Raw genomic sequence first — 15,623 nt, 5'->3', positions numbered from 1 at the left:
TGAATGACAACCTTGCTAATCACCTGCTGTACATAAATACTAGCTTTTTGGTGATTCATTTACCAGGATACCCACATCCCTCTCTACTTCAGAGTTATGCAATCTCTCTATGTTTAATATGCTGTTTTTCTATTCTTTCTGCCAGTGGATAAGTTCACATTTTCCCCATTATACTACATCTTCCAAATTATTGCCCACACACTTAGCCTATCTATATCCCTTTGCATACTCATCTCTTCACAAATTACTCTCCTACCCAATTTCTTAATATACCTTTGTGCAAGGCTCTCCATGATGCATTTAGTTTGTCCAGTTTAATAATTTATTAAATGATAAACCAATCTTTCAACCAATGAAAATTGGAAAACCATTCCTGCTCAAATTATTTGGTGCATCTTTTTAGTTTTATGAACATCATCATAATAAACTTCAAACCTGACAACCCCTGCAAATCAAACAGAACAATTGAAACAAAAGATCCAAAAGACTGCAGCTGCCAGAGAGTTAACTTTTGTTAAAGTTAAGTTTATTTAAACCAGAATATGTAGGACAAGACAAAACGTTCAGATTATAAATTCATTTTACCTTTTGAAGTAAAGGCCACTCAAATTGCAGCTACTCAATACAAGATTTGGTTTTCCTTCTCACGTACAGGAGTACAGCTACAATGGGAAAGTGCAGAACCATTTGAAATAGCTAACATCAAATACACTGCATTCCAGTACAAAGTGTCATTTCAAAAGCTGTTAGCTCAACATTTTGGTAGGGTAGAGTTATTACATAGTTGTAAACATATAGCCTGTCGAAGTTCTGCAAATGTGCTGGATAATATACAGAGCACAGCAAATGGCACTCCTGGCCACCTGGTGAACAATCTGGAACTTTGAAAAAATCGGCACAGCTCCAATATGCTCTTGATCTATTATGTTGGCATTCATCACATTAAATCAACAATCAAATCAATGCAGTTCACAGTAAACAGCTATTCATCCCATTGTGCCAGCTCTTTGTTATAGCAATTACATTGGGCATTGGTGACAAGGTCAGCATTTATTGCCTACCCCTAACACAAAACTAACCCCACCATCACACTTTCCTCATAGCTCTCATCTTCATCTGCTTCAAATAATTATCAATTCTACCTCAAAAGACACAATGGTCTCTGCCCTTATCACTCTATATGGCACACCATGCTCCAACAACTCATTTCAGAAAGGAATTTCTCCTTACCCCTCCCACTTGTAACTTTCTTGTCATCAATTCCTCAATCAGGAGAAACTATCAAAGCCCTTCAGAATTTTACATAGCTCAAATAAATTCTCCTCAGCCTTGTGTTCCAGTATCCAAATTCCCTTCCTAACTATAGCTTCCCAGCCCGCATCACCCAGCCAATTCACTCTTGGTTTTATAACAGGCACCCAAAAGTGCAGAGTGCTCCAATTGTGGACTGTTTGGAACAAATTTTCTTTGCTATTCCTATAAACTGCACTATGAAGATTCTATATTAATTTAACATGTGTCATATCATGCTCCTTTCATCGCTGGGCTCAAAATTGATATTAAGTTAACTGAGCGGCTGAGACCAAGTTGATCCAAAACAGAAACAGTATCCGCAGTATTTTGATTTTATTATATAGTTACAGAAACAGGTTTGCAACATTGATCCACAAAGCACAATTAAATTTGCTGACAGGGCCCTGTTGCTGCCCAGTTCATGTGTTGAGTGCTTTAAGGTGGATGCAAACATCTCAAAATCTTCTGAAAACTCATGGATTTTTTAAAAAAAAAATCAATTCATCTTCCTCCTCCACCCACCCCGCCTTCAATCTGGACTGAACTATATTGTAGTGAATAAACAGCAGAGTAGGAATATTTTATTTTACAAGGACTGAAAGTCCAGGTGTATTGTAAAAGATTTGCTTGGCACTAAATAGGACTGCAATGCCAGCCTCTAAAAGAAGGCAGGTTCTGAGAACAACAGAACTGTATCCAGTTAAGTTCCCTTTTTAACCAAAGTGCAACTTCTGTAACAATGCATCAGAGGGAAGCTGGAAAGGTAAACATTTATTCATTAGCTATGAAAAAAAAGTCTGTTCATCAACTCATGCTGTACACTTTATATTCTCAATTTCTGGAAATAAAAGAACATGGAAGCAAAATATTATCATTAATACTGAAAAGTGAATGAAAATAACTATAAGTATTAGACAAACAGTCACAGTTCACAAGTGTGCACAATGAGTTTAAGTGGCCAGGTAATTAAAACTGTTTTGACAGTAGTTCACATAGCCTCTTTGATACAGCTTCCTTGCTAGCCCGGAGTGTCAGACGATACAGCTGAAAAAGAAAGTCACATGGTAAGGGCCGAGATACTTCAGCTGCAACACTAACTAATGTGTACGAGTGGGATCAGTGCCTGAGAACTTATGGCCATTGAACAGTCATTATGGTTAGGACAGTGCTATGTATAAATGCCAAATGTATTATTAAACATGGTAATGCAGTCTCAGAAAACAGCAACCTATCAGCTGCTGTCAGTACTCATCAAATCCAGAGCAATGCTCTCTTGTATTAGTCACTTTGTGACCGAGAGGCCACGTTTAACTGACTATTAGCAACTTGTAAAACTTTGAATTAAGTACCTAACATAAATCAAGTCATGAGCTATGGTGCTCTTTGCCAAATGTCAGAGGCACTAAAGCCATATGGGCTTATATTGAGGAGACTATGGGGACTGGCAGTACAGGGTGGACTGTGGGAATTGACTAAGGACCAAACGAGTACCGTGGTTGGAGGTAGTAGATTCAAGTGAATGACTGGCAACCAGCAAACGTCTCCTAACTTTAAAAATTAAAACTTAAAAAGCTATACATTGATTTGAAAATGTTAATGAGAGACCTGTGAGCCAGTAAGTGTTCAAAAAAATATGAAAAAGCACAATGTTACTTGCTTCAATTTTTCTGCGTTGGTCACAGCTGCAACCTAGAGGTTAGTCTTTAATTCTGGAGACTTCCAGGGTAAACATAAGAAATAGAAACTGGAATAGGCCATTTGGCCCTTCAAGCTTGCTTGTCACAGAAGATGATCATGTCTGATCTTCGATCTTAACCCTACCTTCTCCCTTACCATACTATTCCCATATGCCTTAACTCCTTTAGCATCCAAAAATCTATCAATTTCTGTCTTGAATATAGTCAAATGAGCATCCACAGCTTTCTGTTGCATAGAATTTAAAAAATCCACAACCCTTTGTGTGAAAAGAATTCTTATCTCAGTCCTTAATGTCCAATCCTTTATTCTGAGACTATGACCGCTAGCTGTAGGCTCTCCAGCCATCTCCCAGCATCTACTCTATCAAGCCCCATAGGAACATAGAAAATAGGAGCCGGAGTAAACCATTCGGCCAATCAAGCCTGCTCCACCATTCAAACAGATCATGGCTGATCATCTACCTCTTATGACTTTTTCCACCATATCCCTTGCTGTCATTAGTATCCAGAAATCTATAAATTACTATTATGAACATGCTCAATGATTGAGCTTCTACCATCCTCTGGGCTAGATTCACCACCCTCTGAGTGAAGAAAGTCCTCCCCACCTCAGCTACCTAAATATGATCAATCTCTCTCACTACCAGAAGTAAACATTAACATTTTCAAAATAATTACTTCAAATATGAAAAAGATGGTTGCAGAAATCTGTAACACTCATTTACTCACAGTAGGGGGAGTAAAGCTTGCTTTAGAGGAATACATTTGCTGAGCATGCCACCCAGTGGCTTAGATACTGCCTTACATTGTCAAAAACCTTGATAAATCTAAACTTGGGATATGTAATAAAAAAGATGAGAAATTTCAACAAAGACTTGACAAAAAATTATGTGACTGGCACTGACAAAGTGCATAGATACACAAAATCACAATAAATCACACAGAAAGATTTAACAAACAGTAACTAGATAATGATCAAAAACTTTAACAACAAAATACTGTGAATGTTGAAAATATTCAGCAGGCCAGACAACATCTGTGGAGAGAAGCAGAGTTAACATTTCAGATTGGTGACCCTTAACAGAATTGGGAACAGAAAAGGGCTGAGATGTAACGGTTTTTAAGCAAGAGGGGAAAAGGGGGGTGAGGAGAAAGAAAAAAGGGAAGATCTACAATGTGGTGGAAGACAGGAGAGGTTCAATGAGAAAGGGGATGATGGGCAAGGCAAATGAAGGTGGTAATGGGATAAGAAGAAAGAAAAGGTGTGTCTAGATGAGGGGAAAGCATCAACAGCTGCTCCCCGAAAATAAAAATCTGGTTTCAGAGTTATGGTCTGAAATTGTTGAGCACGATGTTGTCTTTGGACTTCAGTCAAGCCAGTTCTGATAAAAAGTCAAGCTGAAACACTGGCCTAGATCTTTCAGACAGCAGGTGGAGCTGGAAGGCACAACACTGACGCCATTTCAAACTGTCCCCCTACCTTTTTATGTTGTTGAATTCAACGACGAGCAGACAGCGCAGGCCAAGCAGTGAAGTGTAACTACGCTGAAGTCGCATTGCCTTTGTCATCATAAACTGAATGCACACCCCATAAAATCTGCCTTCAGTTCAATGACTTGCACTGTCTTTAAATGTCCAACTTAGTTTGGTATCCCCACACCCCACAAGCCCGCACTTCCGACACCAATCAGCCTCCCCTCCCACTCATCTTCTGCACACCACCACAACAACCCCCCCATCCCGCACTGGACAACGCTCACGCATCCCACGACAACGCTCACCCTCTCCACCCAAACCGACATCAAGCACCCTCCCCCACCCTGGGACAATGCTCACCCTCCACCCACCCACCCCCGACAGCGCTCGCCCTCCCACGCCCCCGACAGCGCTCGCCCTCCCACGCCCCCGACAGCGCTCGCCCTCCCACGCCCCCGACAGCGCTCGCCCTCCCACGCCCCCGACAGCGCTCGCCCTCCCACGCCCCCGACAGCGCTCGCCCTCCCACGCCCCCGACAGCGCTCGCCCTCCCACGCCCCCGATAGCGCTCGCCCTCCCACGCCCCCGACAGCGCTCGCCCTCCCACGCCCCCTACAGCGCTCGCCCTCCCACGCCCCCGACAGCGCTCGCCCTCCCACGCCCCCGACAGCGCTCGCCCTCCCACGCCGACAGCGCTCGCCCTCCCACGCCCCCGACAGCGCTCGCCCTCCCATGCCCCCGACAGCGCTCGCCCTCCCACGCCCTGACGATGCTCACCCACCCCTCCGCCAATGTTCACTTACAGCCCCACTGCCGACGCCGCTCACCCACAACCCCATCGCTGACGCCACTCACCCACACCGCCACCACCGACGCCGCTCATCCTCCCCCCCGCCGCTGATGCTGCTCACCCACACCCCCAAACACTCGCCCATAGCCCCACTGCCGAGAATGCACACCCACAGCCCCATTGCCAACAACACTCACCCACAGTCCAACCACCGACACCGCTCATCCTCCCCGCCACCGCAGACACCACTCACCAACAGCAGCACCGCTGACAACGCGCACCCACACCCCCACCATCGACGCCGTTCACCCACACCCTCACCGCCAACAATGCTCACTTTCCCCCCGACCGCCAACACTGCCGACACCGCTCACACAAAGCCCCATCGCCGACATTGCTCACCCACAACCTCTACAGTCGCTCAGATTCCTCCCCACCGCTGACAACACTCACCCACAACCCCACCACCATCAACGCTAACCCACAACCCAACCACCGACGTCACCCACACCCTCGACATGCTCACACTCACCCCCATCGCCAACACCGCTCACCCTCCCCATCCCTCACCGCCGACACGGCTCACCCTCCCCACCCACACCGCTCAACCTCATACCCCCTGCCGCCAACACCGCTCACACTCCCCCCTACCCCCACACCACTCACCCTCCCCACCCACATTGGCGAAACCGCTCACCCACCGACACCGCTTGCCCTCCCCCCCACCGCCGACACCGCTCACCCCCCCCACCGCCGACACCACTCACCCTCCCGGCCCGCCTTCATCACCGCCTACCCACCTGCTCACCACCAACGCTGCTCACACTCCACCCCTTCCGCCAACACTGCTCATCTGCCCCGCCGCTACTCACACACCCACTACCAACACTGCTCGCCCCCCTTGTCACACAATGATACTCAATGAATCCTCATTCCCCAACAATGCACATTTCACCTTCACACCCCCTCACTTCCCCACTCCCCCCGACAATGCTCACTCCCCCCAACTTCCCCCGACAGTGCCCACTCCCCTGATAATGCTCACACCCCCAAAAATGCTCACCCTCCTCACTCCTCCGACAATGCTCATCCTCCTCACTTCCCCGAAAATGCTCACCCCCCTCACTCCTCCGACAATGTTCACCGCCCCTCGCTCACCCGACAATGCTCGCCCTCCTCGCTCCCCTGACAATACTCACCCACCCACTCCCCTGACAACGCTCGCCCCCTCACTCTCCCGACAATGTTCACGCCCCCTCACTTCCCTGACAATGCTCACCCCCTCACTCCCCAGACAATGTTCACCCACCCACTCCCTCCCTCAACTATGCTCACCCACCCACTCCTCCGACAACGCTCACCCCCTTCACTCCCCCGACAATGTTCACCCACCCACTCCCTCCCTCAACTATGCTCACCCACCCACTCCTCCGACAACGCTCACCCCCTTCACTCCCCCGACAACGCTCACCCAACCACTCCCCCGACAACGCTCACCCCCTTCACTCCCCCGACAACGCTCATCCTCCCCCACTCCCCCGACAACGCTCATCCTCCCCCACTCCCCCGACAACGCTCATCCTCCCCCACTCCCCCGACAACGCTCATCCTCCCCCACTCCCCCGACAACGCTCATCCTCCCCCACTCCCCCGACAACGCTCATCCTCCCCCACTCCCCCGACAACGCTCATCCTCCCCCACTCCCCCGACAACGCTCATCCTCCCTCACTCCCCCGACAACGCTCATCCTCCCTCACTCCCCCGACAACGCTCATCCTCCCTCACTCCCCCGACAACGCTCATCCTCCCTCACTCCCCCGACAACGCTCATCCTCCCTCACTCCCCCGACAACGCTCATCCTCCCTCACTCCCCCGTCAACGCTCATCCTCCCTCACTCCCCCGACAACGCTCATCCTCCCTCACTCCCCCGACAACGCTCATCCTCCCTCACTCCCCCGACAACGCTCATCCTCCCTCACTCCCCCGACAACGCTCATCCTCCCTCACTCCCCCGACAACGCTCATCCTCCCTCACTCCCCCGACAACGCTCATCCTCCCTCACTCCCCCGACAACGCTCATCCTCCCTCACTCCCCCGACAACGCTCATCCTCCGTCACTCCCCCGACAACGCTCAACCTCCCTCACTCCCCCGACAACGCTCATCCTCCCTCACTCCCCCGACAACGCTCATCCTCCCTCACTCCCCCGACAACGCTCATCCTCCCTCACTCCCCCGACAACGCTCATCCTCCTTCACTCCCCCGACAACGCTCATCCTCCCTCACTCCCCCGACAATGCTCATCCTCCCTCACTCCCCTGACAATGCTCCCACTCCTGACAATGCTCACCCCCCACCCCCGCCACCGGAAATGCTCACCCTGCTGTCTGTTTAAATTTTTGGAGTGAGACTTGAACCCACAACTTTCTGTTTCAGAGCTAGGATTGCTAACCCTCCAGGATTGGCCTGGAGTCTCCAGGAATTGAAGATCCATCTCCAGGACACAGCTCTGTGCAACCCTGGAGAAAAATCATTAATCAGCACATTCAAAATAGATTGGGTATTTTTGTCATTTTCTTTGAAGGTTTCTCTTTACCAGATGCAAAAATATTGAAAATAGGGGAAAAAAGGCTGTTTGGTTGACAGTCAAGCGTCATCCAATTGGGTAATGAGTCTTTTTTGCTTTTCAGTTAACGTGGGAAGGCAGGACGTCACAAGGATGGTTTTTGTTGACTGACTCATGGCTGGAAGCAATTCATGTGATGAAACCTCTAGGAATAAATTTAATCATAGTTGGCAACCCTACTCAGAGGCGAGAGTGTTCCCACTGAGCCAAGCCTGATGCTGGTTGGCTGGAGTGTGGGAGTTTCTCTGCAGTCCTGGCCGAGGAGCTGGAAAACACAAATAGAAATGCAGTACAGGTGTAACTGCAGGCTCTATGGGCAGTTTCCATTAAAAATACGGACATAGGGATTTATAATAGCAAAAAGCGGACATAAAAAGTGACAAAGATGTAACAAGAAATAAGATTTTATAAACAGAATATGCAAATAGATCGAAGATTTTTAATATATTACATAAATTGTGACCCATCTGTCTCAGTTTAGCATTTTCCCACTGATGTGAGTGTGTGTGGGATAAAGTAGATTACTGCAAGTGAGATAATTTCTAAACTTAGGGTCACATAACTAGGTGGAGAAGATAACAGGTAATACAGATAGTTAGGTAAATTTAGATTCAGCATCCAAAAAGTGAAGGGTGAGCAAGGGCCATTCAAATTACTGAAACCCACCCCTGTAATACTCTAGTCTCAGAACCACTTATGTTTTGAACACCCCTGAAGACTTCCCCTATCCTTCCCTTCCTGGAAGAGCACACTCAACAATTACTCCATGAAGAGGCTCCATCTGTCATCTAATTTAGCTTTCAGTTCCACAATTATATCTTCTTTCATCTGTTAGTGCTATCCTGCTTTAATTTCAATACAATTTATTTTAATCATGCTGTTTATAATATTTACTTACACACGATTCTGCATTAACCATCTTCTCTCTGGTCTGCACAGGTTATGTTTTTAACCTACACTCAGCTTATTCTTGAAATTATCAAATGATTTTTCTTAGTGTCCTTTGCACCCTGTAATGCTTGCCCAGCCTTACTGCATCCTGGTTATCAGGTATTGTAATAGTTCTGAAACTGTAGGGCTCCACTCCTCCGCTACCTCTCCTGCCAAGGATGTGGAGCGGAGAATCAGATAAAGGTCAACAGACTTGAAAGGCATCACTCCCAATTTTCCGGTCATTAAGATCTATGGTTGGGAAGGTAGGAGCACCATGATTGCGTACTAAATTCTGCACAATTGACTATTAAAGTACTATGGTACATCCAGAGAAAGACAGAAAAAGTGAATCAACATTTTAAAAATTCAAACTGCAATGCTGACATTGTATTGTTCATTATTCCCATTTTGAAATGAGACCATGAACTGAGATCAGATTACTTGAAGTGAACCTGTTGAAAGAAAGACATTTCTTGCAGGGAAAGTGACAATTTACACAACTGAAAAGCTTAGAAATTATGTGGAAGTGGAAATTGTGTGACAGGGAGAGAGAGTCTCCATCTGACAACATGATTTTCCTTGCAACCTCAAGTTATACAGCCTATTCTGGTACATACCTGAGCTTGAGTGTTTGGTTCCAGGCGAAGCAAACATCCAACATGAACAGTTTTTGTATGAATAATTCCAGTTCCCACAAAATTGGAAAGATTGGGATCTACCCCATCCAGAAGTGCTAGACCAAATCCCAAAAGCTGCCGGATGAGAAGTAAAATACATTATCAGTCTAACATGGGCCAAAACTGAAACTATTACAAGCTGATCAAAGTAAACATACGGGCTTATGATTTAGGGGGAGTAGGCCATTCGGCCCCTCGAGCCTGCTCTGCCATTCAATAAGATCATGGCTGATCTGAACGTAACCTCAACCTCACATTCCTGCCTACCCCCAATAACTTTTCACCCTCTTGTTAATCAAGAATCTAGCTAGCTCTTCCTTAAAGGTAATGAAAGGCTTTGCTTCCACCGCCTTTCAATGCGTTACGGCTGCCACTTATGTTAATGCAGAAGCTAACATTCGATTATGGGGGCAGGGTTTGGCATCATTCCTCAATACAGGTTCAAGTTTGATTTATACCTTTGCTTTTGTCATCTCTGAATCCATTGGATACTTAGCTTTAAATATCTGCTGCACTTCCTGCTGTGGGCTAAGGGACACAAAAAAATAACCTTTTGTTACTCAAGCTTGCAGGACTCAATTCTCAACATCTACACAGGCCTCATGCTGCATTTATTCCTTCTTCTTGAAGATTGAAGTAGCAGTACTTAACACCTGAAACTTAGACCCAAGAAACAATCTGAAGAAGCTTGGTGAAAACCTGGAGGACATGGGAAATTATTAGCAATATGAAGAAAACAGCACAGGTTCCCTTAAGCATGGAAACTTTCCCTCAGGAGATGAAATGGTGGTATGGAGTTCATGATAAGGTAGAGTGGACAAGAACAGTCAAAAAACTATTTTTAGTTTGCTTTGATTCTTTGCTGCCCGAGAGCAGTATCAGGAGTGAATCTGCTACAGCAAAGGTCATGGAACCAGGGTGAAACCAGCAGTTTGAGACCAGACTTACAAACCTGGAAAAGTGAAAAGCTTTCCAGCCATAGCCCTAGAAGGTCCTCAGAGAGAGAGGTGGCAGATAGATTATCAAGATGGGATGGAAGTCTATGCAGCCTCCCCACTGCTCTCCACTTACCCTTTGCAGGAGCAGGGTTATGTAACACTGATCATCCTATAACTGTGAGTCAAGACAATTATGTATTGTTCATTTGGCCATGGAGTACATCACAACTGAGCAAAAACATGGCACCCACAGCAAGTTTTACAGCTGGATAGTGAGACCATGATTCCTCATCTCTGTTGTCGGGGATTCACTGTGACCAATTGCAGGATTCTCATCATTGACTCAGCTGATTGTGAGCTATGACCAATGGGTTTGCTACAAAGTACTATGTTAGGCAGTGTGTCCACAAACATGGTGGAGCATGTTCTTTTTCAACAGAGAATGCTCAGATATCTGCTTATCTAAGGCTCATGCTGGGCTTAAGTTAGTTACACCATCAGGACTTCATATTTCTGCCCAAATGTGCTGCAATATTCAGAGTGAAAGGGCTTTCACCTGTTTAACTGTTTCCATCGCCGAAAGAAATCCTCAGGTGACATATCTGTGGGCTGGAAAAACTTATTTACTGAGATGGGCAGCTTGATAGAGATATTCTGGAGTGCTCCGTCATATCTGCTTTGAATAAAACCAGAAGAGGAGGATGAAGGGACAATTGCAGCAACCTTTTCCTCAACCCATTCCCCCACAACCACCCCCAACTCCACGCTTCCTCCGTCTAACCCATCATCACCATTCCAAATTCAATTTGAGGATTGCATTGCAAAAGGTGTGTACCTGAACTGAATGCTGAGGATTGGCACCTCGACAAAGTCAGAGATACACTCGATGTTTAGCACCTGCTGAATTTGGGTACCGCCTTCAACTGTGGGATCGACGGGCTTGGTTTGAACATTCAGTTGTGGAGAAGATAGTTAAACAAAACATATACTGAGTGACTAATATGTAAAATATATAGGGAGCTTCATTCAGCCAAGGGACTGGTTAAAACTGGCAAACTTAATGGATTGATCATCTTATTGGGTGAAAATAAAGTGAAAATGAAGCAACATTTCCCCATGGCTCAGTGAACATTGTGGTTTCTCCTCCTACAGCATAGTGTTGGGTTCCTATGACATAAAAAGAAATCCAACACTCTGTTCAAAACTTTCTTATTTCTATTTTTCAAAATGGATTTTCTATTGAACCAAAAATGATGGCTGCTACAAGTCACGTGACCACAGGGTTGGCCCTTTGTTCTGAGAGCTACCACCAGGAATTACAAGAATAAAAGAATTCCTATCTCAGGCTATGGAATCTCACATCTCATTATACAGACCCCTTGTAATCAACGAAAGCAGAGGAAGTGCAGGCAAACTGGCTCCCAACCAAAACTAGCACAAAGCGGAGAGATCGAAACTTGCTATACTGGAAGAGATGCTAATACCCACCATTCTCTCTCTTAAGGTGGAACAATGGAATTCTGACCAGAAATACAGAAACCGATTGTTAAGCTGCCATTAATGCAATATGTCACATGGCCCAAGCCTCTAGTCTTTTTGGACAGTATAACATTGCATCTTCAGCCTCACAAGCAGTCTGCCTTTTTACATCCAACTGGTGAGCCATCAAGAAGCAGTCCTCCAGGCAGACCATCAGCCCACTCCTCAAGCCTGTTTCTGCTGGATGATTTCTTACCATCGCCTGCAGAGCTGACCCAGTCGCTGTGTGCCTACTTCATCTTGAGGTGTCAGCACCGACTGTAAAATGTATTCTACAACTCCAGTCTTTAGCTAGCTGAATTTGAACTCCAACATGAAAGAATACTTCATTGGACTCTGACTCCGGATATGACATGAACTAATATTCATTTTTGTGGTTCTTGTACTGTTACTATCCATTGTTGTAAAACTCCTTTTTCTAACCCCACCCTTTACTGTGTCTACATGTATGTGTGCACGTGCATGCATGGTAGATTGGGAAGTTGTGAACACTCCTTCCTCAGGTTTTGAATATCAAATAACAAACCTTCTGGGTTAATCATAACGTGAATTTGCTGTGGGTTATTAGTAAATTAGGTCACACAAGCCGAGGGTTTGGGAAAACCCGCCACTGAACACTCTGAAATAACTCAAAAGACCTTCTGCTTATGGACAGGTGGGGAGAGGAATTAAGTAATTTGCCTGTCTCTCTCCTGTCCATAACAATAGTCACATTGACCGGCATTACTCATCCCATAGGTCCAAATCCGCTGCTTGGTGGTGCTATCAGAGTTACAGGCCACATACAAAGATTCAGTCTCACAGCTTTCAAGGACATGTACTCGGCTTTGTAATTCAGCACAGCCTGAATATTTGACTTGCCTCCGACTTCAACCTGCCCAACCCATCATTAATCCCACTCTCCTTGAGAAACACAATTCCCCAATTCCTTTGGAGATTTCCCTCCACAGTTTCCCACCTCATTTTGCCCAACCCTGAACAGACCGCTTCTACCTCCTTCCCAAAGTCCACAAACGGGGCTATCCTGGTAAACCCATCATTTCAGCCTGTTCCTGCCCCACTGAACTTATTTCTTCCTATCTTGACTCTATTCTCTCCCCTTGTCCAGTTTCTTCGCACCTATATTTGTGATTCTTCTGACGCCCTATGTCATTTCAACAACTTCCAGTTTCCTGGCCCTAACCCTCCCCTCTTCACCGTGGACGTTCAATCCCTCTACACTTCCATCCCCCATCAGGATGGTCTGAGTGTTCTCCACTTATTTCTTGAACAGAGACCCAGCCAGTCCCCATCCACCATCACCCTCCTCCACCTAGCTGAACTTGTTCTCTCGTTGAACAATTTTTCCTTTAACTTGTCTCACTTCCTTCAAATAAACGTTGTGGCTATGGGTACTCAGATGGGCTCTAGTTATACTTATCTTTTTGTAGGGTATGTGGTACATTGCTTGTTCCGGTGGTACTCGGGCCCCCGCCCCCAACTTTTTCTCCAGTACAGTGATGACTGTATTGGTGTCGTTTCCTACTCTCACCCGGAACCGGAAAAATTAATCAACTTTGTTTCCAATTTTCATTTTTCACTCGCTTCAGATGGTCTATCTCCATTTCTGGGGATAGGTTGTCTACTAATATTCATTGTAACCACACCCACTCACACAGCTACCTCAACTACGCCTCCTCACTCCCTGCCTCTTATAAGGACTCCATTCCATTCACCCAGCTTCTCCATCTCTGTCTCATCTGTTCTGATGATGCTTCCACAACAGCACTTCTGACGTTTTCATTATTCCTTAACCGAGAATTCCCCCCCATTGTGGTTGACAGGACTCTCAACCGTGTCTGACCCAGTTCCCACACTCCTGCTCTCAGCCCTTCCACGTCCTCCCAGAACCACGATAGGATACCCCTTGTCCTCACTTTTCACCCCACCAGCCTCAACATTCAAAGGGTCATCCTCCACCATTTCCGTCACCTCCAGCATGATGCCACTACCAAACACATATTCCCTTTCCTTCCCAACACCGTGGTCCACTCTTCTATCATGCCCAATACCTCGTACCCAGGGCACCTACGCATGCAATCTCAGGTGGTGCAACTTTTACTTCCTCACTGTACAAGGCCCCAACCATTCCTTCCAGGTGAAGCAGTGTACATGTACTTCATTCAATTTAGTCTACAGTATTCGCTGCTTACAATGCAGTCTCCTCTACATTGGGAGAACCTTATGCAGACTGAGTGATCACTTTATAGAATACCTCTGCTCAGTCCACAAGCATGACCCCGAGCTTCCAGTTGCTTGCCATTTTAATTCACTAACTTATTCTCACGTTCACATTTGTCCTTGGCATGCTGCAAAGTTTAAGTAAAGCTCAATACAAGCTTGAGAAACAGCACCTCATCTTCTGATCAGGCATTTTACATGGCCTTCTGGACTTAACATTGAGTTCAACAACTTCAGACCATGAACTCTGTCCTCCATTTCGATTCTTACTTTTTTGCAAAGGGCCTGTTTGTATTTTGTTTTCATATTTTTACTTTCAGGCAGAACTGTTCAATATTCTGCCATGAACACCTACTCAGGACTTATGTTTTGTTGGCTGTTCGCCCACCCCAATAAGACATCCTTGATCCTAGCACCAGGGAGGCAACAAGCCATTCTGGAGTCACCTTGGCGACTGCAGAAACACCTGTCTGCTCCCCTAAAGAATCCCCTATCAGCACTGCCCTTCCACTCTTCTTCCTCCCCCCCCTGTACAGCTGGGCCACCCGTGATGCCAGGGGCTTGGCTCTTGTTGCACTCCAAGGATCCATCGCCCTCACCGATATCCAGAATGGAAAACCGGTTAGTGAGCCTGGGGACTCCTGCACCGCCTGCCTGTTTCACTTGGACAGCCTGGCGGTCACCCATTCCCTGTCTGCCTGCTTGCCCTAACTTGCAGTGTAACCGCCTCTCTGAACATGCTATCCACATAGCTCTCTGCCCCACGGATGCACCTCAGTGACTCCAGCCACTGCTCAAACTCTGAAACGCAGAGCTCAAGCTTGTGCAGCCGGTGACACTTCCTGCACATGGGTTCGCCTGGGTCACGAGAAGTGTCCACGACTCCCCCACATGCCACAGGATGGGCATTCCATTTGGCTGAGCTGCCATGCCTTAACCTGAAACTTTTAAATCCTACTTAATAAACCTTACCAAAAAGTACAGTTCCTTCTTTATTCTAAACCTTAGGAATAGAATAAACCTTAAACGGTTACTAGATGCTCACCAGATACTCACCGAACAGCTAGCTTTTTCTTCAGCCAATCAAATTGCTTCTTCCCTGTGATATCACGTGTTTCTTTTCAATCTCCTTTCGAAATCAGCGCAAGCCGGTTCTGAGGAGCTGAGAGGTCCGCCTCTCCGACCATTATTCCCAAAGGTGAGTGATGTAGGCCTTGCTCCCCAGGCTGTATTTATTCTCTCCCCGCTCCGTGTATCTCCCGCAGGTCCACCTCTCCGACCATTCTTCTCCAAGGTGAGTGATGTAGGCTGCGCTCCCCGAGCTGTATTTATTCTCTCCCCGCTCCGTGCATCTCCCACAGGTCTGCCTTTCCGACCACTCTGCCCGAAAGTGAGTGATGGACTGTTGGACTGAAGGCCAGAAGCTTGAG

At 46.6% G+C, this 15,623-nt stretch overlaps 1 protein-coding gene across 1 annotated transcript in view; it reads right to left on the bottom strand.

Annotated features, from left to right (window-relative positions):
- Positions 1-484: 484 nt before the first annotated feature.
- Positions 485-15,623, bottom strand: part of LOC144684694 (AP-2 complex subunit alpha-2-like) — a 103,821-nt gene continuing 88,682 nt past the window's right edge. The window contains exons 18-22 of the mRNA XM_078548817.1: positions 11,270-11,393; positions 10,991-11,107; positions 9,955-10,024; positions 9,437-9,571; positions 485-2,337 (exon numbers count right to left, since the gene is read on the bottom strand). Of these exons, the coding sequence (XP_078404943.1) occupies positions 2,260-2,337; positions 9,437-9,571; positions 9,955-10,024; positions 10,991-11,107; positions 11,270-11,393 (524 nt within the window). The 3' untranslated portion in view covers positions 485-2,259. The remainder of the gene's footprint in view (positions 2,338-9,436; positions 9,572-9,954; positions 10,025-10,990; positions 11,108-11,269; positions 11,394-15,623) is intronic.

The sequence above is a fragment of the Cetorhinus maximus genome, chromosome 9 (assembly GCF_964194155.1).
Source record: "Cetorhinus maximus chromosome 9, sCetMax3.hap1.1, whole genome shotgun sequence".
Classification (NCBI taxonomy): domain Eukaryota; kingdom Metazoa; phylum Chordata; class Chondrichthyes; order Lamniformes; family Cetorhinidae; genus Cetorhinus; species Cetorhinus maximus.
Note: the sequence above shows the minus strand (reverse complement) of the source record. Positions and strands in the feature narration are given on the sequence as shown.